Here is a 25,591-nt window from a genome sequence, read left to right on the forward strand (position 1 = left end):
CCTTGCTGCTATGGATGGCACAGCGAGGCTGGCCATTTAGCGTGACAGAGGGACTGGCTCTGCAAACTTTAATGGCTCTGACACAGCAGATCTATTAATTTAATGCTTAAATGTTTAGGATGTGCTCACGTGTTTTGCTGGATTGGGGCCCATACAAGTTCTGCTCTCTCTTTGGATGGTCAGTGGGATGGTTTGTCTGAATTGGGAATACTAATGTAAATAAGGCTTTGTTGGACCAAATGTGGGACTGTTACATAGTACTATTATGCACTGTTTATAAGACATTAATGTGCGTTTCTCTTTCTCCACAGGTTCTTCTTGAAATTTTTCCTCAAATGTAACCAAAATTGCCTAAAAAATGCAGGAAACCCTCGAGACATGCGTCGATTCCAGGTCAGTAAGACACACTTCCTCCTTTAAAAATCAGCAGCTATTAGGGACAGAAGTACTTTGACCCAAACTAACCTAGTAGTTCACTGGAAGATGCTAAAAACATAAGGTCATAGAATATTGCCTGAGGACTTCTTGTCACAGCAGAATTGGCAGGAAGTAGTTGGGTTTTCTTGCTCTGGACAAGAGAACTCTTGAAGATAATGTCGTCTCCACAGGAAGTGAAAGCATGAAAAGGAAAAATCAAAATGACCTCACTGTTCTATTAGATTATGGGGCTACACTGCTCTGAGATATTCCCTTCTGCCTGGGGAACTATTTGCCTTCATGTAAACATGAAGTGAGCACCATGTTTATTGGAAGGGGCAGAGGAGGGTATAAGAGCAGTTAATAAAGTCAGGCTCATGACTACACTTCAGCAGTTATTCTTTAGCAGTGTTAAAGACTGATAAATGTGCATCAGTGGGATGAGGGTCCATCCCTGTCATCAGCACTTGGAAAAGACTACCATTGGGTATATCTTGGGATGTTTTGGGCTGGTATTTCCCCGCTGTTGCAGCATGTGGCACTGAGGCTTGGGAACTGTAGTATCAAGACAGCTTCAGATGGCCAAGGACATTTTTTTATGCTATGCCTATGTCCATGACTACTTTTGGGGTTACGTACAGCACTGTCCCTTGGGAAGATGGTCTGCACTTGCCTTCCCCAGCGCTGGTAGCAGAATGGTAACAGTGGAAGTGCAGAGAAATACTTGCTCCAACCCTTTTATTGAAGATGTGGTCCTTTGACTGTGTCAATAATGCTTTACCAGAGTATGTGCTGAGTAAGAACATGGGGTAGAGAGCTGAAGGACCGTCTCTTTTGATGGGAGGACTGTATATGGCCCAGGGAGAAAACATGATGGAGTCTGTCAGTGGGGATTTGCCTCAAGGTTCTGAGGAAGAAACAGGAGATTTGTCCCATAGACTACCTGGGTCTCTGGAGGAAGAGAACTCCAGAAGATGGCTGCTTTCTGCAGTAGCTCAGGACCTTGTTTGCTTCTTTTCCAGCATTGTCGCGCTTAAATGAAAGTGCTAAATGCTATGTAAATGAAATAGAACATATGTCTTTTGTTGAACTGCTGAATTGCAACAATGCTGGAAGGCAGAAGGATGTTATTTGCCCCTCCGAGCTTAGAAGTGCAGAAGTGAGGAGATGTGGCCACAGGGATTAAATTAATCAGTATAAGAGCTAGCATTAGCATGGCAGAGCCCTCGGCTTCTCACCCCACACTCCCCTCCATCACATTTCTCCTGTGATTCAAGAGGGCATTATCACTGAAGGAGAAAGTGGAAAAAGGACTCTCACCAGCACAAGGATTTAGGCCAAGCATTCACCCCTGGGGCCTGTCAGAGCTTGCTTGACAACATGTACACTCTGCTGGGTTTGTGCTTGTCCAGGCTCGCGGCTGATTTTCATATGGTAATGCCTTTGCGTGTTCTCTCAGAACAGCAATCAGGAGCCTGTGTCGGCGAGTAGGTAGGACATAGGAAAGGTTGTTGATCTCTTGACTTGTAAAGACATTCTGTCATACAAACCCAGCTTCACAGCAGTTGAGCTTTCCATGTGTAAACAGAGACTGCTTAATTACACAGGTCATGTCAATTAGTGTGACCTTAGCATTTTCAAGAAATTAATCACTTTCAGCCGAGCAAACCACTCATACTATAATACCGGGTGGTTTTGAAGCTTGCAGCATCCTGTTAAGTGCCCAGGCTTATTGTTTTACAATAGCTGCTTTTGTTTCTTTTATTTTCTTTTTTGTTTTCTTTTCTTTTTTTTTTAAAAAAATTTTGAACTTGTTGCTTTTTCAGCAATAGACTTCTTGAAATAAAACAGCCAGACTCTACAGAGTCCAGGCTTCATTTATCATTTCTCTAGGCTGAAGAGGACGAAGCATACACCGAGTATCTCAATGACATGATGCACCTAGATGTTTGAGGCAATGTTGTGTAGGAACCAAGTGAAATCTGGGCCCCTGTGAAGTCAGTGGAGGGTTTGCTATCAGCTGCCTTTGAAATATTGCCAGTGACTCACGAGGTCTGTAATAGTTATGTCAAAGTTCTGTTTAAAAGCCATGAGAGTAAAGTATTTCCAGATACTGTGTAAATAGTAGCATATTCCTTTCACACACACACACACACACACACACACACACACAAACAAAAAAAACCAACTTTCCCTTCCTTTACTTCATTCTCCTATCTATGCAGGACTGTTAAGCTGCCCAGGGATTTGTCCATCTTTTGCCATGGTCTAACACTTATCAGTCCCAAAAAGTTGTTAGGATTTGTTAGAACACAGATTATGGTTTTGGTGGGAGCAACAAGGAAGGGCCAGGGACACGAGACTTGTGCTATCCAAGGATAGGTCCTGCGGAAAATTTCCTTTTTTTTCAGTAGGGTCTTTTTTTTGTTCCCCTGCAGTAGGGAATTGTCTGGTTGTCATATAGTATAAGAGGAGTTAAGAAAGTACAGGGAAGATGCAGAGTATGTGTTGATTCAGGTGACCTGTGTGTGTAACTTCATTCAGACTCGCATACAGAAATGAACGAGGAAGCTTTATCCTGAACATTGCATGCAAATGTAGTAGTGTGATAAGCCTAACATAAAAACAGTTGTGGGCCTGGAAGGAAATACATTTCTCTGCATGTCTGAGATGTCCAGGCATGTGACAACTGGAGAGGTGTCAAGTGCCAGCAGAAGTGTGTGCTGGAGCGGTGCTGGCCCTGGCTGTATCAATTGTCTCTCTATTAGCAGAAGGAGACAGAGAGGAGAAGCCTCCACTATGAAGGGACTCAAGACAGTTGAGTTGAGTCTTCAGCTGTGCTACAGACTCCCCACTTGTCCTTAAGAAAATCATTTCATCTCTGTGTGTTTCATCAGCCCAATTGCAAAAAAAATTTGGTGATGTCACGTATTGTTGCCTTAACCCCATGGAGCAGATGCTCAGTCTGGTTTTGCATTCTTCATCACAATAAGTCATCAGTCTTGGTGGGATGAGCTGTAGTGCCCCAATTAGTAGTGGTGGTGGTGGTAATAATAATAATAATAATAATGATATGGTATCAGGGGTGAACTCTGCTCAGATTTTCTTTTTCAGCACTAAAAAATTATTCATACAACCTAAACAGTTTTGTATGTTATTGTAATTAATGAAACCCAGGTGTCCTACTTATCTTGTTGTTCTTGTTTTAGCACAACTGCTTGCAAACTGACACATGTCAAGTTTTAGTTTAGAGGAAACTTTTCAGACTGAGTCACTGCACAAAACCCCAAACATTCGTTTATTATGAAAACCTTGAAAGTCACTTAGAAATTGCTGTGCAGTTTGATTCTGTTACCACAACCTCTTCCTCAGCCTAGGCGGCTAGTTTGCCTCCATGGGACGCTGCCACTCATGTTTGAATTGAAGCCACTTGTGTCTTATTGCAAATTTGCATAAGAGACAGAGATGATGCTTCATGAATCCCTGATAATGGAATTTGGACATGCAAGGCTCCATCCCCAGAGAAGGGAAAGGCAAAAAAAAAAAAAAAAAAACCAGACTGAAAAATAGCTGTGAGAGCTGTGGCCCAATTCAACAAGGTAATTAAGCGCCTGGCCTGTCCTCGAGCACGTGAGCAAAATTCCTGAATGTATCGTACTTACGTGCTTTAAGTTAGGCACCTTTTTAAGTGTCTTGTTAAATCGACACTGATCTTTAGTTACTGGAATAAAGAAGTCAACACATTGTAGGAAGAGGTCACCAAGTGGTGATGAAGATAAAGGTGTTGCTCAAGCCATTTCTGCATAGCTTCCAAAGAGCAGCAAACACAGGAGTTACAGGCTTAACACTAATGACACACTTCAAACCTGGAAATCATTTTAATCAGATTTGCTCTGCCTTTGCCACCAGATGTTGGGGACATTGCAAAAATATCAGATCCCTCACCATACGTTGGAGAAAATTAAAAGCACAAGGAACACGCTATGTCTTAATCAGTTAGCAAAGCTTAATGGGCTGTGGTTAAAAATGAGGAGTCATGCAATGCTTAATTTTGATATATTAGGTGAGATACTATAACAAATAAACAGGCTGAGTGCTAAATGTGGATAAATATCTTGATCTCCAGGCTCTCGGTCTCTGAATATTTTTTAATTTTTTTTTAAACTAAGCTCCAAAGTATTCACAAACTGAACTATTTAATGGCAGGCAGAATAATTCACAGAGCCGTGATACGTTAATGCAGTCGATAGTGCCAACTTCATTGAAGAAAGTTGTAAACTGATGTGTTTCTTTCATACCTCTGTCTCCCCTGGTGTTGATACAGGATTTAAATTCAAAATCTACGAAGGGCTAAAGCTCAAAATCATTTTCCATGTTTGCCTGTCCCAAATTAAAACTGTGTTTTGTTGACAAAATTTGGAAAGTTTTGAGATTTGGCAGGCCTGGTTGTCCCTGTGCTTACATTAATGTGTCAGCACCTCATTAATCATTTATTAAACTGTAGTGTGCCTTTCCCTCTTGCTATGGTCTGTGTTTTAGGATGCCTCAGTGCCCATTCCACATATGCTTTGGCTCTCCCCTCCCCCTAATTTTATGATTTCTCCACAAATTAGTTTTAGCATGTGCTTTAACTTGAACATATCCCAGTCATTTCAAAATCAAAATGAACAGAGTGTAGTATTTTTTTAGATTAAAAAATATGAGTAGAACTTGTAAATATGTAAGTGCTCTGTAGCGATCCAAGTAACTGTGGCATACAATATTCAAGGTGTAGTTTTTCTCTGTTAATAATTTGGGGCATTAATATTTTGTTAGTGCAGTGTATGTTCAGTATTCCTGTATTAATGAGATTTTGCATTTAAAGAATTAAGCAGTAAGTGTGTGCTACTTCTTACAGGTGGACTACGAATAATAATATTTTTTTCAGGCAGATACATAAAGTAACCACTTTTTTTTCTGCATTTCCTGAGACTGGAAACAGTTTCTCTTGGGGATTCCTTTTATAGTTTCTTCTGCTAACGACACTGAAGAACCACACCAATGTGGTCTCTTTGTAGTAAATCAAACTCTCTGTTCAGGAGGCAGGTAGGAAGACACTGTTAAGTAATTCAAAAATATGTTGCATCGACAGTTTCAGAAACCTGAGTGGGGAAAATTAAATGTAGATTTACTCACATAAAACTGACCTCACTAGGATTGTTTCCTCGAGTTCTTCCCTAGAAAGGTGCTTGTACAAAGACAGCTACTTATATATACATTTTTCACAGGTTTGAGACCTAACTCACTATTATTACTCTTGATCTATTATTTTTCTGCAATCCTATTTCTAGAAATGTTCAAAAGTTTGGGTTTCAGCACAGGATGGATCAGCTTCAGTGGGAAATCTGTGTGTACTGATATGGTTTTAGGATTGGGAAAAATATTTTTTCTTGTAGCCATTGTTATTAATTGTAATAGTGTTAATTTTCCTATGCATCTAAGCAGACCCATAGAAGAAGATAAGGAGGTGGCTTAAATCATGGAGCTGTGACAGGCAACGCCAGCTAAGGGTTTGGCTCAAAATCCCAGTTGCAAAGAATTTACAATGGTTGCAAGTGCACAAATAAGATTGCAAACCCTGAGCCACTTACTATAAGATCATATTTTATTGAAAATATCATAAACTTTAATCTATCCCTCAGGAATGCAATGGATAAATTACTTTTTAAATCCCTTTTGGAATTTTATATATAGGGCTTGGGGTTTTTTTCCCCTTAGTTTGATTTCAGAAAAACTTACCTATGGTGTTTGGTGCTTTCTTTTTTCCAAATTTCCATCTGTAAGAGCTCTTGAATCATTTATCCTGTATTTTAATATCTTTCACTTAAAACAGGCACAAAAATCTATTGCCTGGAATGCCATTCTGAGGGACGGTTTTAGGATCCTTTAGATGTAAACTATTCTCTCTTGTATTCTTCTCTTTAAAGACAAAGACTTCGGGATCGGCTATGGGCAATTTAGCAGCATCGCTTACTTTATAATTTTGAGCATTTTAATTGTTGCTTAGAAATAGGTGGAAAAATTTTTCTTTAACTTTTTTTTTTTTTTTAGATCCAATTCAAGTGATGAAATTGAATTGTTGTAAGTGATCCTTTAAGTGTCCCCATTTGACCAACTTTGAGAGGCAGCAGCTTCCTGAGAGAGTTGAAGCAATGTTTGCCAATCCTTGTAAAGCATTTCACCTCTTCAGAGGCTAAAGCCTCTCAAAACCAAGAACAATTAAAGCGAGAGCCTTTCAGAGTGACTGGGGAATTCAGCAAAATAAATCAGAAATCCTCTGCCGTGGCTCTGGAGGTTTGCCTCATTATAAGAGCAGATCTATTAGCCCCCTTGCCATTGTCTTTCATTTCTCAAGTGAGGTGATTCTAATTAAATTAATCTGCATGTCAATCTATCGGTGATCAATCAAAAGGGCTGAGGTCCCCCTTTGCGGCAGTGTGCTTGCGGCTGACAGGGGCTGATAATGGAGGAAGAAATAAACTGTCGAGCAAAGTTAATTAGTCAACATAATAGGTGGATTAAACAGGAGCTGCTGATTGCTGTTTCACATGTCGAAGCATGAGGTGGGAGCTGAAACTGCAATTAACAGACAATTATTATATTTGGTTGTAAGAGGTCGCATGAATAAACATATCTCTGTGGGTTTCAGTTTTTAATCCCTTTCCGTGTTTAATGTAAGGAGAAGTGTAGGTCATTTCTTCTTGTTGTTTTAGTCAAAGTTCTCGAAGGCAATGCGTGCTCCTGCAAAACCAGCAGCCAGCTGAAGGCCCAATCTTTGGCTGGAGTAAAACCCTGGGAATGCCATACTTTGTTGGGAAAAGGCTGTGGGAGGGGGCAGCTGAATGAAAGCCAGGGAGGCTATGAGGCCGCTTGGTCTGAGTGGGGTGGGAGGAGACACAGTGTGATGAGCTCACAGCTCTGCCAGGGACTTGCCCTGTGCATCCCCCCCTTTCCTCCGCAATGGTTTGTGGCTCTGGTGCCCTCAGCCTCAACAGGGATTTCCTGTAGGATGGTGCCTGCTGAGCCTCAAGGTTGAGAGGTCCCTCTGGACACCTCTGAGCAGTTAGGTGTTGGGTCTAGAGTAGAAGACCCACCTGTTTGCCTCTGCTGGGTTGGCTCCTCTCCTGCCCGGGGCTGCTCTGGGGAGCAGAAGTGTTGGATCCTGCCTCCAGGGCAATGCCTCTCTGTCTCCCTCCCCTCGCCTCAAACCAAATCCCAGGTGTTGACATTGAGATAAGTTGAGAAATACAAATAATTCTAACGCTGGATGAATAGGGTTGTGTTCTCCAGATCAAGACCCCACTGTCAAGCGGGCGTGTGTACACAAACATACCTATACGTACTCCCTGAGAAAGAGCTCGGGAGAAATTTGGGCAAGTTCAACAACCTGTAGTGACTGTACTGAGGGGAGAGCAGTAGAGAAGAGTGGGGGGAGGCACGCAACAGCTCTCATTGGAACTTCACAAAATGCACTTTTGTTTTCTTTTATTCTGAGTCGATTCTCATTTGCAATGTCAACAGCTCTATCTACTTCAGCATGGAAACTGAAGGATAATTTATGGTGAAACACAGCTGCCCTTGTATATAGGGGTAAAAATACTTAATAAAGATCTTCTTGTTAAAATGATGGTTAACAGTGTGCTGTCTGCCATGCAGCTACAAACTCTGCAATTTAACTTAAAACTGCATCAAAAGCTTGTGATGCCAAAGACCCACTCATCAATAGCGTCTCTTGTTAGATTTGTACAGCATAAGCACCAGTTATTATGCGAAATAGCTATGCAATTTTCTACAGCTCCCAGCTGTTATTTATTTAACTGAGTTTATTACACTCTCTGCTTCTTAAAAAACATACATATATATCCAAATTTTCCCCCATTTTGCTCTTGTGCTTGCAGGTTGTGGTGTCTACAACAGTCAATGTTGATGGCCATGTGTTGGCAGTGTCGGACAATATGTTTGTACACAACAATTCCAAGCACGGGCGGAGAGCTCGAAGACTCGATCCCTCGGAAGGTACGCCTTCTTATCTGGAACATGGTAGGCATATCATTTTCGTTGGTTGGCATTGCTACTTTAAATGTGGATTTATTTGGTTTGTGTCTCTGGCTACTGGTTTCAAATTTTCCTGTAACAGTTTTATACCTTTGGGACTGGATATTTTAAAGAGACTGGCCTCCAGACCAAACAGGGAATTTTTCAAGTAGGTCAGGACTAAATGTAGTGAAATAACAAACCAATAGGCAAACATGGGTGCAGAGTCTGTCCTGTGTGTCAATGAAGTGTGGTGATTTCTTTTTTTTGTTGTTGTTTGTTACATGTATCAGCACCCAAAATTGGAATCTCATCTTTTCCAAATTGCCTTGATTTTTGTCTGTGCATCTAAAGGATGTTGAATATTTTTTGAAGTGCTCAGCACCCAAATTTCGAATTCGATTTCTTCTAATCTATAGAGTGCTGAGCTCTCTAGGAGATCCAGCTGTTCCTTTCAATTGCCCTAAATGAAAGCAGAGCCCTTTTGGAAATCCATCTGCTTACTCAAGCCATGGACGAATGTTCTCTTCTGGCTCCAGCTGTGCCAGCTGAGGAAGTTGCTCTTCCCTGCATGCCACAGCTGCTTGTCTCTCCTCCCTGCTGCAGGCTATTCTCCACCATGGACATGCCAGCGATGATGGTTGTCTGATTGCTCCCTAGTCTCCTTCAGTCCAAATAAGTTCATTTGAGTTAAGCCGTTTAAATAATAACTCTTTGCCAATCTAGCTTATTTTGCTGGAATGATTCAAGGAGAAATGGTGCAAGGCAATCTGTCTGGCTTTTCTGAAAGGACAGTAAACCTCAGCAAGGGTGGGATGGGGGCACGTGGCTGGAAGCAGCCTGAGGGATAGCAATCTTTTCTGTAAGATCAGCTGGTCCTGGAAAAGAACATCTGCTGGTGAGTGTAGGTGCTTAAAATGGGAGCTGTGGAGTGCAAATGTACTTTGAAAAATCTGGATTTGATTAATGTTTTGTTTTGCTCTTTGTCCTCAAAGTTCATGACTACTACTGAAAAACAAAACAAAAATAGAGGGCATTTCACTCCCCTCTCCTAGTTCCAGCTTGGTAGAATAGCTCTTTGTCTTCAAAGCTGTTTGTAATCCTAAATTCAATAGGTGCTTGGTTCCTCTAAGAGATGCGTACCCTCAGCTTCCATTGAAGCAGTTGAGTGTAGAAGGCACCAGTCCTTTATGCTGGTTTGTTGCACAAATATTTGTCAAGGATCTGATGAATAATTAAATAGATTTTTCCGAAGAGTTTGAAGAAACCAGATAAGATTTTCTCTGGGAGAGTGAATGCCACTCAGAAAAATGTTAACTAGGTATGTTAAAAGAAATTATTAATACTGAGAAATGGGTAAATGTGTGGGTTTCTACTACTCAGTGGATTCCTGTAGAAATAGCTTTCTTTTCTGCTTATGCTTTCAGGCATCAGTCCTGCAAGCACTTATGCATATATTTAAGATTATGCGCACATATGGTCCTGTTGGGATCAATGAGGCTTCTTGTGTCAGTAATGTTGAGGGTATTGATAAGTGTTTGCAGAATCAGGTCTGTAGTTCACACTTACTAACCTAAAATTCTTAGTTCAGCAGCGTTTCTCATTATATAAACATAACTTACATCTGTATTTATTTAGCTCTAACTTTTTATGTAGGCTGTGAGCCATTTTCGGTCATAATTCATGTTATAGAATTTTTTTTCATCCTGCCAACAACCTAATTTAATAAACAAACCACTGTCGTAATTTTTGCTGATTTTTTGTAAGGAATGTACGAACTCTGTCTTTATTAATTAGCAGAAGGCAGAACATTACAAAGGGAAACTTCTCTCTGTTCAACTTTGTAATCTTTCCATTAAGTCTAGTCTTTCAAAAAAACCACTCCTATTTTTTACTTATATTCCTACTAAAGTAGATGCCATCTTTTATTTTCTTCCCCCCCTCCCCCTTACAATCTTCTCAGTGCATGCTTTTGGTCAAGGCAATACTTATTTTCTCATGCATAAGTGTCTTTATTTGCATGCACGGTGTAGTAGCATCTCATTTTACCACAGCTATCACTCCCATTCCTCCTACCTGAGGGATTCTGTTAACGAAAAGAAACAAAAAGGATAATGCTATGCTTACATGTCTCCACAAACCCTAGTTACTGTGCTAACATTAAAAGTCAACATCTGCAAAATATCTCCATGTGTACGTTTTGTGGGAAAGGTGATTTTTCTAATCTACTTTCTCAGGCACCTCTCAAGCAACCTCATAAAGCAACCGCTAGTAAATTTTTACTTTTGAATAGCAACCTCCACACTGCAAAATTGCACTCTTCCCAAAGGCTTGGTGTGGAGCCTTTCTTTTTAACCTAAATCCTTCAACCCAGCTCTTCAGGAATTCTATGCACATTTGAATCCAAGAGACAGGGGATAAAAAAAAATATAATCCAGTAACTCTTTTAAATGTTGATATTAGATGTCTAAAACACTTAACTGAATGAAAAAAAATAGGAAAAGTCTCAACTGGGCTTAATGCTATGGAATTTTGAGTAACCACCACAAACCTTAGACCCGTTGGAACAGATGACAGCTTCCTCCACGGAAATTAGTTTTCACTTTTAGTTTGAATCCTGAAATATGTTATTTTTCTTCATTTTTTTTGAATTTTTATCTTGGATAATATCTTCAAGTGTAAGTAGGAGATACAGTTTGTCTGCCTTCCCTCCTCCCAGCTTTTCTGCGTCCCTCAGGGGGAGGGCACCTTGACCTGAACAGTATCTAAATGGTGAAATGGGAAGCTAAGTAGTCATGGCTAGTTTGGCTCTGGTTCATTGCTCTGGTGAGCAAGTTCTGGTCATAGGTTTTTGAATGCTGGGGTCTAACTATGATGTCCCCTTGACCAAATGTATTCCCGTGTACTTTTCTAGATGTTTAACTCTTTAACACAAATATCTGATCGCAATAGAGATGAATGACTGACTGGCGAAAGGGGAGACGGGATATAGCGAGAAGGCGTGCTGGTTGCCTAGTTTAATTACACAATATCTGGCTTATTTTTCCTTACAAAGTTGTGTTGGGACATGCTGCTCTTAAAGATGGAGTTGCCGTTTATGTGACACCTAAAAGAGACTTTGGGTGCCCAAAAGCTGGAAAGAAAGCTTTACCTCCCGAGCCACTCAGGAGCCTGGTGTCTCCACATTTGAGTTTTACCGTCTCATTAGCAGGTAGCCTGGATTATATTTGGGACATCCAACACATCTATATTTATATCTTGCTTGTCAGACAGTAACATGAAATTTCTTTTCATAGCTCGTGTCTCTGAATATGACTAGGAACCTAGATCATGGTTTCGTATCCATACGCTGTCCTCCTTGAAACCAGTGGATTAAGAAGCTCGTATTTCAAATAAATATATCTATCTTTCAAAAGGAATAGCTGGCAGAAGCCAATTATTTCATACATCTCTGTGTGGTATAAATAGGGTAAGCCACAGTAATCTGTGGTTTTCAATAATTAGCACTTTTTTCATTCACAAATAGTTGGATCCTCGCTTGTTTTATATTTATGGTAAACCAGAAAGCTGGTGTGGTTGACCTTTCTAAATTGTACATATATAGTAAGATGTATAGCAAAGAGCCAAGAGGCCCCAACCAGTAGAATGTATTTCAAGCTTGTAGTTCATCCCAGGGTGTTAATTTTAAAAGCAAAATCCTTCCAATGCAATTTAAGTGGGTAGCTTATGGAAGGGGGGAATTCTGACAGGGTTTGCAACAACCCTTTTCGAGTTTACTAGCATGAAGTCCGCCGCTACAGATGTCTGCAAAGTTTCCGGTTAAAACTCTCATATTGCTGCAAAGTAAAAATTCTTTTTTCCCAAAAAAATATTTGAATGGCTTTACAAGAATGTGAAGCCAATTGCAGCATCAGTTTCTCTTTTATTTTTCCTCACTGGCAGAATGCAATGCCCTCGAAAAATGATAGTCCCTGAGACCCTGTCAGTTTGCATGCTCTAACACTTTATTATCTAATGATCTAATATGCAACAAGGCAAAGAGGGGGTGCTTATCACCCTGACAGGATGCCTAAGAGAAGTGACTAAATTACTTTATGTACCATTAGCGCTAGCTGCCATGGTGAACTCACTGTGAGCATTTATGCAAATATTCCAGAATACATTCAAGTGGCCTTGTCAAGAAGACGACTGACAAGCAGCTTAAATGCTTGGGTTTTTAAAGGGACAGTTTTATTTCTTTATCTTTTTCTTCCTCCTCCTCCACAGGAGAGCACTGAAGAATTAGTGAGGTTTGTCGGCAACCTGGTTCTGAGTCAGCTCAACAGCAGCAAAAGATGAAAGATGCAGGGCAGAAATAGGGACAAATTATAAGACATGATGTCAGAATTTGCAGATGGAAGCAGAGACAACCATGATTTCTAAAGCAATGTCCTGCCATTATTTTAATATGAAATATATATAAATCTATGTGTGTGTGTATATATCTAAAATAGGTCATTATATAACAAAGCCATTATTGGTGTCTGCCTTATACTGGAAATGATAGTGCATGGCTGGATTATTCAGTCCCTGTATTGGGTTATCTGAGGCAGTCAAGCTTTTACCGTGTTTTAGTTCATGATAGTAATGAGTGATTCAGTCCGTTTGCTGTCTGCAGGTGCAAAACCTCCTACAGTAAGTGAAGAGTAGTAGTTGCTGTGCCTCAGCTGGGTACATCAGGTAGATCCTCTCGTCAGCAATGGGGCATTTAAAGAGCTTTTCTTGCCAATCCTGCCCGTTCTGGGCAATCTGAGAGCCCACAGTCACTGCAGTAGGCACACGCACAGATTTCCCACTAAATCTTCAGATTCGAAAGAAAAAATGATTGCTAGGCTGTGTCTTAGTTGATTAGATATTTTCTATTTAGGTTAATAAAAAAGGAAAGTTTTTCCTTATAAACTACTTTGAGAGGATAATCATTAAAATAAAGCTTTGAGACTGAGTGCCTTTAGGTATCATTGTAGCGGGTCTGACTGTAACAGACTTGTTGAGAACGGTCATTGTATACCTTGAATGTAGCTGCATGTGCAGCACCAGTTGATGATTCCTGAAAGATGCTCAGAAATCTGAGTTAGTGACCTGGTTCTTGTGCTGTAATGGGCTTTGCCGGAACATTAACCACTACATTTTTGGCAGTGTGGAGAGTCATGAAGAGGATGCCCCTGTCATCTCCTTTTTAACCATTTCAACCCTCAATCCCTTGGTGTTGCATATCTCCATGCTAGTTGATGAAATTGTTAATACAAGACAGAATAGTGACTGAAGCGAAAAATATTAGCGAATTGAGAAAGGTTAATCTTCAAAACTTGATACATTTTGCCCTTAGCTGGTATAAATCAAAGTCAGGGACTACTGCGTTCACAAACTGTCCAGGTTTAAACAAAGAAACTTTGTTTGACTTGTTTCATCTCTGGGTGGAAGCACCTGTTATATCTTAGTGCTTTGCTTAAGAATGTTTTTTGGTGATTATGTGAAAAATATAAACACACAAGCTTTTTCTGCACCATATCATTCCATATAGATAAATGCAATGGGCTTGATTTATTATTTAGAAGGGAAATATTGAAAAAAATATTAGGAGTCTACCACTCTACTTGAGGGGATCTTGTATGTTATTCTGAGTTACGTCTGCTTTCTAATTTATTTTCTATGAGGGAAGAATACCCAGGGTTGTTGGACATCTCTATGCATACACAAGGGAAAAAAATGTGACTTTCAGAACATTGCACAACATGGATAGTAATAACAGTAAGTGAGCCTTGATATACTGAAGGATTGCAAAACTTCAAGCTGGAAATAATTTTCTTTACTTTTGCCAAGTTGTCTTTTTCATATCAGTTCCTTCATAAATGCAGTGACTCATAAATTCAGGCAATTTTTTACATAATGGCTTGTTATGTGTTCTTGGAGCTTGACCTCACTGAACATATAATGTTAACCTCTTCACTGCCCCGTGGACTTACCGTACGGTTCTAATATAAGTGAGCACACCAGGGCTGGATTAGTCCAGTATGTGTAGTCAGATGGAGCTAGAGCATTTGTCCTTCTGAAGAGAGAAAATCTGGCCAGAAAGCTAAGTGCTTCACTTTAGCAAATCTGTAGATAAAGTCCTCAATGTGATCTCAACAAGATTTTAACTCTAGGGACCATTGAAGTAAGTTGCCAAAACTGTGGCAGGTTGCAAATGTTAAGTCAGGATGTGGCGTCTCCCCAAAGAGTATACGGCAGGTCAGGGAGAGGTTAAGGGTTTGAGTAATTAAGCACCTAAGAATTGCTGGGTGAGGTTCTCTGGAGGGTACTATGCAGGATGTCAGGCTGTGTGCTCGAAATGGAGTAAAATCTTGGGATCCATCAAGTTAGCAAAGCACAGCAGAGAGAGATTCATACAGCTCCAATGTAGGTATCCAAAACTGTGTTAACTAAATTATGCCCCACAGAATTATGCTGATGTCTTTTTTTAATCTTCACCAGAGCGGAGTAGCTGTCTGCAGGCCCAGACCCCTGCTTCCTCTTTGGATATTTCTGAGAATTTCACAAGAACTCGGTGGGTAGGTGGAGCTGCCCTTCTCACAGCCAGTCCTGTCAAACAGAAAGCAGAAAATCTTCTGTTTCTATTTGTCTGGGTCATAAATCAGCCATTAAGGAGAGGTACTCAAAAGCTTAGAGTATCTGGCCGCAACAATTTTGATCTTTCAAAATTTATTTTTAGTCTAAGAATAAATGAAAACGAGATTGAAATTATTTTCGGGGAGGCAGATTTTTAGTCGTTTATTTGGGCGAGGAGATTCCAGAATTTCAGTTCTGCCATTAGGCTGTAGGTATTTCGTGAACATGGAGGTTTGAGTTTGTGATTTTTTTTGTTATTTAAACATTATTTCATAACATATATGTATTAACACTGCTGCCACCAGGTTGCAGGACACTTAAGAGATACCATTTGAAGTATTCTAGTCTTTACTAAATAGCATCGCTGTTACATAACGCCCATGGAAATACCTCCTGAAATGTCAAGTTTGGGTACTCCAGTTCCTGCAGTTAGAAAGGATTCCTGCTTGCCAGTCACTTGTCAGGGATGTTGTAGCACATCTAACTGAAAAAGGAAAAAATGCTACAATGGAAGCAGGAGACATCTTGATTTTAAAAATATAAGGTGTGGCAGTTTCTACCCAGGAGTAGCTGCCCTTTATGTTTTTCAAAGAAATGAAAAAATAAAACAGCCCTTCCCCCACAATATCTAAACGATGTCAAGCTGTGATATGTTGTTACCCTCTATTTTTACGAGGATGTCATGAATTCATGGAAAAATAGTACCTGGATGAAGATAGAGCGCATTTTGTGAATTTCCCAGAGGAGCTTTCAGAACTGTGTTCCCAAAATTGCCAAAAGAAGAAAACACGGGGAAAACTGTCATTAAAATATGATACAGATTTCTGTGGAAAAACCCCCGTTTTGTTACAGCAAACAGATAAGGGAGAAAAGTTCAGATGGAAATTCTCCAACCACCATGAGAGTTGACTTTTATTTGGACAGTTAGACCAACCACTTTCTGAAGGTTTGAGGTTTCTCTTCAGACCTCAGAGGAATCGGAGTACAGTTATGCTCGTAGAAAAACCTTAGCTACTCTGTTTGGCAGAAACTTCACAGCTAACAGTACAGGAGAACATTCAGTAGCACTCAAATAGGCAATGAATATTCATAAATAATGAGCATTCATTACATTTCAATTTGCTTTGCTGGCCACCATTTTCAATTTGCTTTGCTGGTCATTAATACAATGGCATCATAGGGGAGAAGAATGACATTAGGATTAGAGAAGTGTTTGAGAGATACTGCACTGTATGGTAGTGAAGTTTTGCCAGACGTTGTTTTTCCAACCTTCCAAAATGTGCACACTAACAAATTACAAAACATTATATTATTGTAATGTGATAAATATTATTTCTGAACAATTTCCCCTAACTTAACTTCTTTATTATAGGATACCTTTGTTGTTGTTCCGTTGGGAGAATATGTTTTTTCACTCCAGTCCCCTGCTGATTTGGGCAGAGTACAAAGGAGAGGATTTTGTGAATTGCGATTTGTAAATGAAGGCCAAGAACTAGTGATTTTTTGAAAAACTCATCTGGATGTTGTAAAGGTCATGATTATTGAAGAACAGTGTGCACAGCAGTTTGTGGGCATCCGAATGTTTCATGTTAGGCACCCCAGTATTTGAGTACCCCAAAGTGATTGGTGATTATGAAAGGTCTCTCTTCTTATGGAAGAGTCCAAAGCTGTGAACAGCTGAGTGCTAACAATCTCAGGATGAAAGTTTTGTTTAGATAAAAATTTTCCACCAAATTATCATTTTGAATATTCTGATCAGAAAACGTCACAAATTTTTGCATCTCAGGCTTCACATCTTCTCACTGAACTGAGAGAAGACCAATGAAAGCATTCAAGTCTCTCTCTTGCTGTCCATTGCGGGTTGCCTGCCAAGAGTTTCCCCAGAAAAAATGAGTATTTGACAAAGCTCCTCCGCATCTGGGGAAATGAGTTAATGGCATAAACCAGGAAACTGATGCAGAAAATGGAACCCACCAGGATGGGATGTTTGGCGTGATTATTGTAATCTGGGTTACCATCTGAAAATTATTAATGTTAGTAGTAAAGAATAAAAATAAACTGTTCATAATTAATATTGGAATGGAGACAAGTTTTGTGTTTGGCCCAAATCCAGAATACAAGATTTTTCAGGAGCGCATGGCATTGCAAAAGGTGTGCTTTCATTAAAGCCAGTGGTACAACTTCATAAAGTGTTTTTAAAAATCTTAGCCCAAACTGTTTGCTGAGCATAACCAGAAAGCTTTGTGTGTCACAATTAGTCCTTTCTGCTTCCCACCTTCATTCCATGAATTTATAGTTCTCTCTGTGACAAAACAAATCTTTAGCATGAAAGTGACTGTAATATAAGCAGTGCTGGTTTATGACCTCAATGAACGAAGTGAATAGAGTTAGGAAGTTTATTAAAAAGATCAAGAATAAAGTTTTATGAAAAACTTGTCTGAAATTTAGTTTAAATTTATTTCTCAAAAGTAATTCAAACATTTAGATCTGCGATTTAAGGTACAAGGGCCACTGTGAGATGCTTAACAAGATACTGTCTTTCATGAAGTGGATGTTTAGAACTTTTTGAACTTCTGATCCATTTTTGTGAGTCAAGTGGTCACCCAAAAGCGTAGGTTTCTTTTTGGAAATTCTTGGACCTAAAGCCAAACCCTCAAGGCACCAAGGTGCCTAAAGCTGCAGGGAGGTGTTTAGTGGGATTTTAAAAACTCTACAGAATTTCTATGCCTATCTGCCAGGTACTTTGAAAATTCCATCAGGTGCTTACTGGAACCACTGGATAGCTGGGTACTTTCAAAAATCTGGTCCCAAATGCTGCAGGAACCTGTGTGCTTTTTACTGTACTACTGTTGAAGTGTCTGTTAGCAATGGGAGCGTAAGAAAATTCAAAATTAATGATATTTGGTTAATACCATGTCATTATGGTTTTGTAGCAACTCTCTCAGAGGTTCGGTATCTAGCCCATGAAATAGCAAAGTGCGTTTCCCACAGAAGTCCCTCTTGGGTTGTGAAATGGCATCAGATGTGCTAGATCTCCTCTGCTGCTGGAGACTGAACAGACAGCTTGCGTTGCTGTTCGCTGAAATCCCGGGCTTGCATATGGAATTCATAGGTCTGGTGTTACCTGATCCATGCCGAGAAGGAAGGCCAGCACTTGGAGGTAAATGCAGGCCTAACCGCAACGCTGCTCGTCTTTCCAGCTGCAGCTTTAGTTTGTGGGTTGGGGTTTGAGGTCACCGCGCTTTGCCGCAGTATGTTCAGGTGAGAGCATCGTTCGACTTCCTGGGCTCTTTGAGGAGACGAACAGAGGGGAAAAAATTATTTCTGACCAGGTTTGGCACTCTGAGGCACTGAAAGGTAAAGCAGCTCTGATTTTAGGGGGCCTTTGGGGAAAATTATCCCCTTCCTGGGATTGTGACCTTGAAGGCGATGGTGAGTTCTGCCTCCTCGTTCAGCCCTGAGTCTGAGCAGAGGTGCTTGCTGGAAAGCCCACAGTCAGGTGCCTGTTCAATATCAGCTGCCAAATATTTTTTATGGGGTTGCTTCTGGCTGCTTCCTACCTACAATATTATCTTGCCGAGGTCCCTTGGTACTTTTGGGAGCCAGCGCAGAGCTCCCGGGTCTCCAGGCTTCCAGAGGTGTCTGCCCATCTCTGCGCTTTCTACAGTGGAAAGAGGATTCCCAGTTTAGCCAGACTGACTCACCCAGTCAGAGCTGGAGTCTGACTTTTTACATGCTGCAATGCCTTAGGTAGGTGGTCTGAATATTGCCCTAAATAAATAAATAAAAACATTGCATGACTTTATCAGACACGTTGAAAGAACAACTTCTCTAAGCGTTTGTAGGCTTGAGTCCAAAGTATTCACTCCTCAGATTTTCAGCGTGCTGGTTTTATGTGGTGTCATTGCTGGGCAGATACTATGAACTATAAATATATTTTTATGCTTGTGTTTTTGCAAGTAAAGCCTAAATGGCTGGGAGGGGGTGCTTGACTCTGCGTTCAGAGCAGCACAAAGAACAGAGGAGGAAACAGTCTGAAGGACACTTGCACAGGAGAGACAAGGGGGTCTCAGTCTTTGCAACGCAATCAGGGCTTCTGCTTAAAATGCAATTCAGGTTACGTCGCCTCCATTGCTGTCCTGCTGCCATCACAAACATGGGCCGAGTATTATATTGCGTTCCTGAATCAAACCTCCATCATCATCATCATAATAGCATCATCAATTGAATTATTTTGCTTATTTTTCTTATCCACCCTTCCCATCCCAGATAGTCATTGGTTTGCAGTGTATTTCTGGCCAGGACAGCGATTTGGTTAAACCTTCTGATCACTGGGATGCTTTTCTCACAGAAGAGCCAGAATTCCTACCTTTTCCCTTGGCCCGGGGCCTGGAAACCCGAGGCCATCCATCGGACCTTGGTCTCTCCGTTGGCAGCTCAGTGGAACCTGTCACGGAGACAGCCTGCACACAGTTTTTGCACATGATGAATATGGATCTTTGCTGCATCTGGCAGGCTGCAACAATGAATGCAGAAGACTGTCATTAATAGATAATAAAAGCAGAAAGCAACATTAATGGGAATAAGCTTTTCTTTTACTGGGACCGATTATTACTTTTTTGTTCTTGGCCTGTGACTAGATTGAGCCGCAAATAACAGCTACCAACGCTGTGTGCACGCATGTGTTTTGTTGTTGGCTGGTTTTTAATCTGGTATATTTAACCATGATATCTTCAAAGTATGATTGTGTCATACATTCTCATCTGCTAATAGATTTCAAAGATGAAGAGTCTTGCTGCTTTATGTTTAGTCATGCCTTCATCTATAAATTTATGGCAGTATTATGGTTTAATGAATTGAACAAGTCCCAGAACAACAACAAAAATGCTTTTTTGTTTGAATTTAGATATTGCATACTTTGTTCTTCAAACAAGTAATAAAACCAATATGTTTCTTTAGTGGCAAACTTCAGGCTAACTTCATCTCACATTACTAACCAAGTACTCAAGGATATGTGTGTGTGGCAAACAGGCGCTTTCAGTTCTGGTGCTAGACATAGGCTGAACATTCGTATTCCGATAGCGATAGGCAAACCTCTGAGAACAGATGGAGCAGAGTTCAGCACAAAGGTTTAATCCTATCAGGATGATTCCTGTATGGCCATCTGGATAATCCGGCGCACAAATTCAGCGCCTGTTAAAAATACAACGTAGGCCAAGATTAGCGTCACAGATTTTCCACTAGACTTGTTCATATTTGACTTTATGATTCTCAGACTCCAGAAAATTGCATTAGAGAGCAGCCTGTGATTTGTGACAGAAATCAGACGAGGAATAAGAACTCTTAGGGTACTTGAATTTCCCTTGAAGAAACTGGATTACAGGCATTCCCTGTCCCTGCCACGACTGCTTTGTGTTTCTACGCGGGTTGTTCTGTTTCTGAAAGACGATTACTGCGAGCTCTCTGTTGTGGGCAGACTTTCTCAATTCTGCTGAACAAAGAGACTTGAGCTAAAAATTAATTTTAGCTGGGGCTCTTGTTTTTATCAGGATGAAATAAATTCTTTGTTTGCTGTAGAATCCATCTCAGGTGAACCTCTGATTGTTATGCTACAGAATATAGCGGGGGTTTTAACTGATTTTGTGGGGGTGGAGTTCTGGTGGGGTGTTTTTTTTTTCTTCGTGATAGTGAAAGGTTCCATAAAAGTTTAATTGATACTAATGCTTAGTTTGGGGAAGTGAGAATTTAGATTTAGCTGGAACTCTATGTTTCATATAGAATAGTTTCCGTGTATGACCGACTAAACCTTGCCAGTGTGGCCATAACGTACCAGTGCACATCTGAACGTAAAGACTCGCTGCTGTTTGGCTTGGGATCCTGGGCTTTTTATGCCTGCAGGGATGGGATGCTCTGGCTCAGGAGCTTTTATCTAGTCCTATGTTCTGACTCTAGAGAGATTTTCTGTGAGAGATTTATGGTTTTGTTAAGGTACTGATAGAAAATAAAAGAGAGAAAATGAGACCAGGGTGATGGTGAAACAAAACATAAATTTAGAAATAGCACCCACCTGCCCTTCTGTTAGGTTGGGATTCAGCAAAACAGTAAACCACAGGGTTAATATTAAGCAAATAGTACGAAACTGGTTCCATCCTATAAAATGCTTTGCTGGTTCAGGACCTTAGTTAGCAGCACTGAAGGACCAGTCAGTTAAGTAGGTTTTGGGGTATGCGAGCTATGCAGCGATGTTTGTTTTGGCAAACTTTTAGGGTTGATTTATATTACACATTTTGGGCTTCCATTCGCAAGGTTGCCTTCATCCTCACCCAGAAATTGCATCAGTGCAACTATTTTTAAACTTTAGTGCACTTAAACAGATGCAATCTCCTTTCTGGACATGCTTATTGTTTTTAAAATAGTCATACTGGCTTAGCTGGGCTCTGTAACTTCAGCGGAAGTTAAATCAGTAGGAAGCCATTGAAATTGAAATGGGAGAGGTATATAGGATTTTTTCACTGTTTTACTAACGAAGCTTTTAAAATCCAGATTCAGATAAAATGGTGCAATCCTGTGCGTGTATCACACCTTAGCCCCCCGGATGCTATTGCCTACGGCCTCCCATCTTTTAGGAGCACTGTTTCTGTGCCTTTGCCGGCAACCCCATGGGATGGAGGAAGGAGTGAAGAAATCAAGGTGCAATAATCTGGGTCTCACAGTAAAGCATTTATCTTGCTCGGGGTCAAAACGTGCCCGTGCATCCCTGAGGGAGGAGAGTGCGCTGTTGCCGTCGCTGGGTTGGTGCCTGGGTCTGAGCAAACTTGTCCCCATTTGCGGAGCTGGAAGCGCTGCTGCTATTTGGTAGGCCCTGTGCGATATTCTTGGATGCGCTGTTTCTCCTCCTGATCCAGCATGTGTGTAACCCCCATGCAACCAAGCTGCCGCCCGTGCTGGAGCTGAGTAGATGCATTGGTTTAGGCAGAGTGCTACGTTTGGCCGAGGCCATGCACAGCAGTTTCTTTGAGTGGCTGACTGAAAGTGAAAATCTTCCAACATTGGGGCAAAAATAACGAATGCAAAAAAAAATTTCATAGTTTAAAGCCTGCTTGAAATTTCCTTGAAATAAAAAAAATAAGAAAAAAATTGTCGCAATAAAATTGTTAGGCTCCCTGAAAAAAATTTAAATATAAATATTTATATAGAAAGAGTATATATATTTTCAAGAATAATAATATAGATATTGTTTATTTTTTAATATATATTAATGTTTTGACTGAACCTGCGTATTGAATTTAACAAAATTTTCAAATGTTTTTGCAACAGTACATTTTTTGTGAGGAATTTATTATTTGCCAAACAAGCATGACAGAGCTCTCTCTTGGAGGTCAGATTTTACTGACTTGCAGTGAAATACTAAGGACTTACTGGTTTTGGAAAGCAGGAGGTACATCCTAAAGTAAAAACCAACCAAACAAAAAAATGCTCAAAACTTCCTCTGTGATGTGAAAGGGTTTAAAAGAATGAATGCAAATGTTCTCTTACAATCAGAAAGATTTCTAATTAGATATAACTAATTTGCTATTTAGGGATAACTCTTGCTGTTCAGAGATAACTAAATTATTATTTTTATGGATATGTTTTAAGTAAAACACACAGTGGATTTTTTTTAATTTTTTTTTTTTTTTTGTAACACATCTCTCATTATTCAGGATTGCCTCCTTTTTCCATGCAATCATTTTTCAGGCAGTGATCAACAACTGAGAGCTTTGGAAATCATTAAGGAAAGAGAAACACAGAGGACTCCATGAAATGTAACTTTGCTAGCTGAGGCATCAGGAAGGATAACAGAGACACTCTGGCTTAAGTATTGATTGTAGGTGGAATATTATACCAGCTAATTTGCATTTTCAATTCCCATTAATGGGAACTGAGCATCCGAAATGTTAGGCAGAAAATCACAGCCAATACCTTTAATTTCACTACTTGAAAACAAAAACAAAGGCAACATTCCCTCCCTTCCCCCATTCTGGAGGGATTGCACAGTGCATGTATTTTTGGTTTGGTGATTTCACCCAGTGCAGACGTCATAAAGGACCAGGACGATGTTGCCATTTTTGGCAAGGTGTTGTAATCTTTAAAGCTTGCAAATGCTAAGTCCCAAATATCGAGGTGCGGTAAAGGAGGGAGCTGGGAAGGGGGAGCAGGGCATCACGTCCTTGTGCCTGTGTTGCATAAAGCTGCGTGAGTTATCTCCTGGAGAGGGAAACCTCTGTTACCCCGTTTCCTGTACAGCAGCTGCTTATTGTCAGGAGAGAATAGGAGAGAGAGCAGGCTGCGATATGAAAAAGGAAAGCAGGAAGATCATCACTTTACTAAGATAAACAGCAAACGCATTGTTTAGCTTAAGAGTGAAGATTTAATGCTCCGGTACAATATGTAAAAACTCTGCCGCATTCCCTTTCCCTGAAGTGTCTATGACTAACCCTTTGGGCTGCTCTGCGGGCTTTTCCCATCCAGGCTGATTTGGGAAACTTCGGTTGCTTTCAGTTGCTTGTGCTGGATACAACTCCGGCAAGGCCTCTGCAGACTGGACGGTGATGGAACCATTCTGTGGGGACACAGACTTTTTAGGGTCCGCCTTTTCAGTATGCGCAAAGTAGGTGAGCACATAATAACAACTCCTGCTTCTCAGAAAAGAGAAAATTATTTCTGGAAAAAAAACCCAAACAAAACAGCCCAAAACCCCCCCACAAACTCAACCTCCCCCCCCAATATGTGGTTCATTCTCCTAAACTGGCAAATATTTGAAAATTATAATTTTCAGCTGTAAAAAACCCCCACCCTGCCCATGATAAAATTGATTTGTTAAAGTTCTTAATGTGGAAAACCCACAATAAACAAGGATGAATGGAATGACCCTTCCCCCCTGTGTAACGCCTATGCAAATATATAATTTCAGAAGGGAAGAAATAATGTTTTTCTCCCCTTTTAAGGAAAAACACGCCTTGCCAAACTAGAAATGCTGATCAAAAAGGCCTTGAGCATCCCAACAAGTGCTGCACACCTTCGGCTCCACAGTGCCGCGGGAAAAGGATTTAGGCTCAGACCATTCCTGGGCTCTGCCTTGCTCAGAGTCACAAACCCTACGTGACTTCAAGAAAGATCTACACCAGATGATATATGAGTTAGCACTGAGTTGCTGCTACATTTGACTCTCCATAGTAGACTGAGTAGATGTAGCAGCTTTGTTCCTGAAATCAGCATATAGGCATTAGTATGTCGGCGCTGCTGCTAGTTCTCGTGTCAGGTTGGATGAGCTCTGCGCTACACAGGGTGGTCTACATGTAACCTAAGTGTTTTTTGAAGTGGGAAACCCCAGTTCCGTATACATTACATAGCTCTTGGCAGCTTTGCACAGAGCACTGCCCAACTGTCTTAAAAAAACCCTAGTTCCTTATTCTGTAACCTCTTCGGCTGGGTTTTTAAGCACTTGCTTAAGTGGTTTGTTGAATCACAACTTTAATAAGTCATGGTTTTGAGTGCTTAAAACCGATTTCTTGATATTCTGAAAATCAGTAGTTTTGGCAAAAGCCTTTAACAGGTTGCAGGATCAGACCCATAAACTGTGGCTTAATCTGTGGCTCGTTTATATATTTAGCCTGGAATTAGGTTTTACCTAAGAAAAAAAGGAAAATTAAATTAAACTCCAGATATTTTCAGTACTTCCTCTAAGATGAGACATAAATTCCCTGATCCTCTGAATTCCCAGTTTTAACTGCCTTTATGCAACTCTCCTTGCGTGTCACAATACTCTTAAAGAGAAGAAAAATAAAAGCACGTACCCCATCATTTCAACTCCTGTTGTGATGCAGCAACTGTTGTCAGAGTCTCATCTATGGAATAATGGAGGATGAAACCACGCTTCATGATAAAAACTGCAGGCGAGGTCATTCTTACAGTCACCAGCACAAACTGGATATTAATCATAGAGCAAATACATTTCAGAAGCTAAATAAGAGCAGTCCCAGAGCCCTGCTGATAGCTGTGCATCCCACTAATTCACCTCAGTGAACATTTACCTCGAAGCTCAATTAACCCTTATTCCAAGGCCACCCATAAACTTTGTGGTAAATACGTTTTTTTTTCCTCCGGCCTCTGTTTTTTATCAATGGAATAGATCATTTCTGTTGGAGGATAAAATACTATCTCTGTTTATAAATGGAGGTCCCTAATGAAGAACATGAGATGTCCAGTGTATGTTTGTGAGGGACTCGAATCGGTAGCTCGTTGATTCAGTACATTCAGATGTTCGATGCTCCTGAGGGCATCTGCTATTTCTTCTGTCTTCAGGTGCTGGGTGAGGCAGATGGAAATGCTCAGGAGGCGGATGGATGGTGATGCGAGGGAGAAGGATTTTCTAGTGCACTTGCCTGCACACACAGTTAGTTGTTAAACGTGTGCA

General features: G+C 40.6%; 1 protein-coding gene across 10 annotated transcripts in view; it reads left to right on the forward strand.

Moving 5' to 3' along the window:
* The window catches only part of EBF1 (EBF transcription factor 1), a 282,607-nt gene that overhangs the window by 176,860 nt on the left and 80,156 nt on the right, over positions 1-25,591 (forward strand). For 6 of the 10 annotated variants that reach the window (XM_075766595.1, XM_075766596.1, XM_075766588.1 and 3 more), the window contains exons 7-8: positions 312-393; positions 8,355-8,496. In XM_075766595.1, coding sequence (XP_075622710.1) covers positions 312-393; positions 8,355-8,496 — 224 coding nt within the window. The remainder of the gene's footprint in view (positions 1-311; positions 394-8,354; positions 8,497-25,591) is intronic. The other 4 variants (XM_075766597.1, XM_075766598.1, XM_075766592.1 and 1 more) reach the window with 1 other exon arrangement.

This window comes from Balearica regulorum, chromosome 14 (assembly GCF_011004875.1).
Source record: "Balearica regulorum gibbericeps isolate bBalReg1 chromosome 14, bBalReg1.pri, whole genome shotgun sequence".
NCBI lineage: Eukaryota > Metazoa > Chordata > Aves > Gruiformes > Gruidae > Balearica > Balearica regulorum.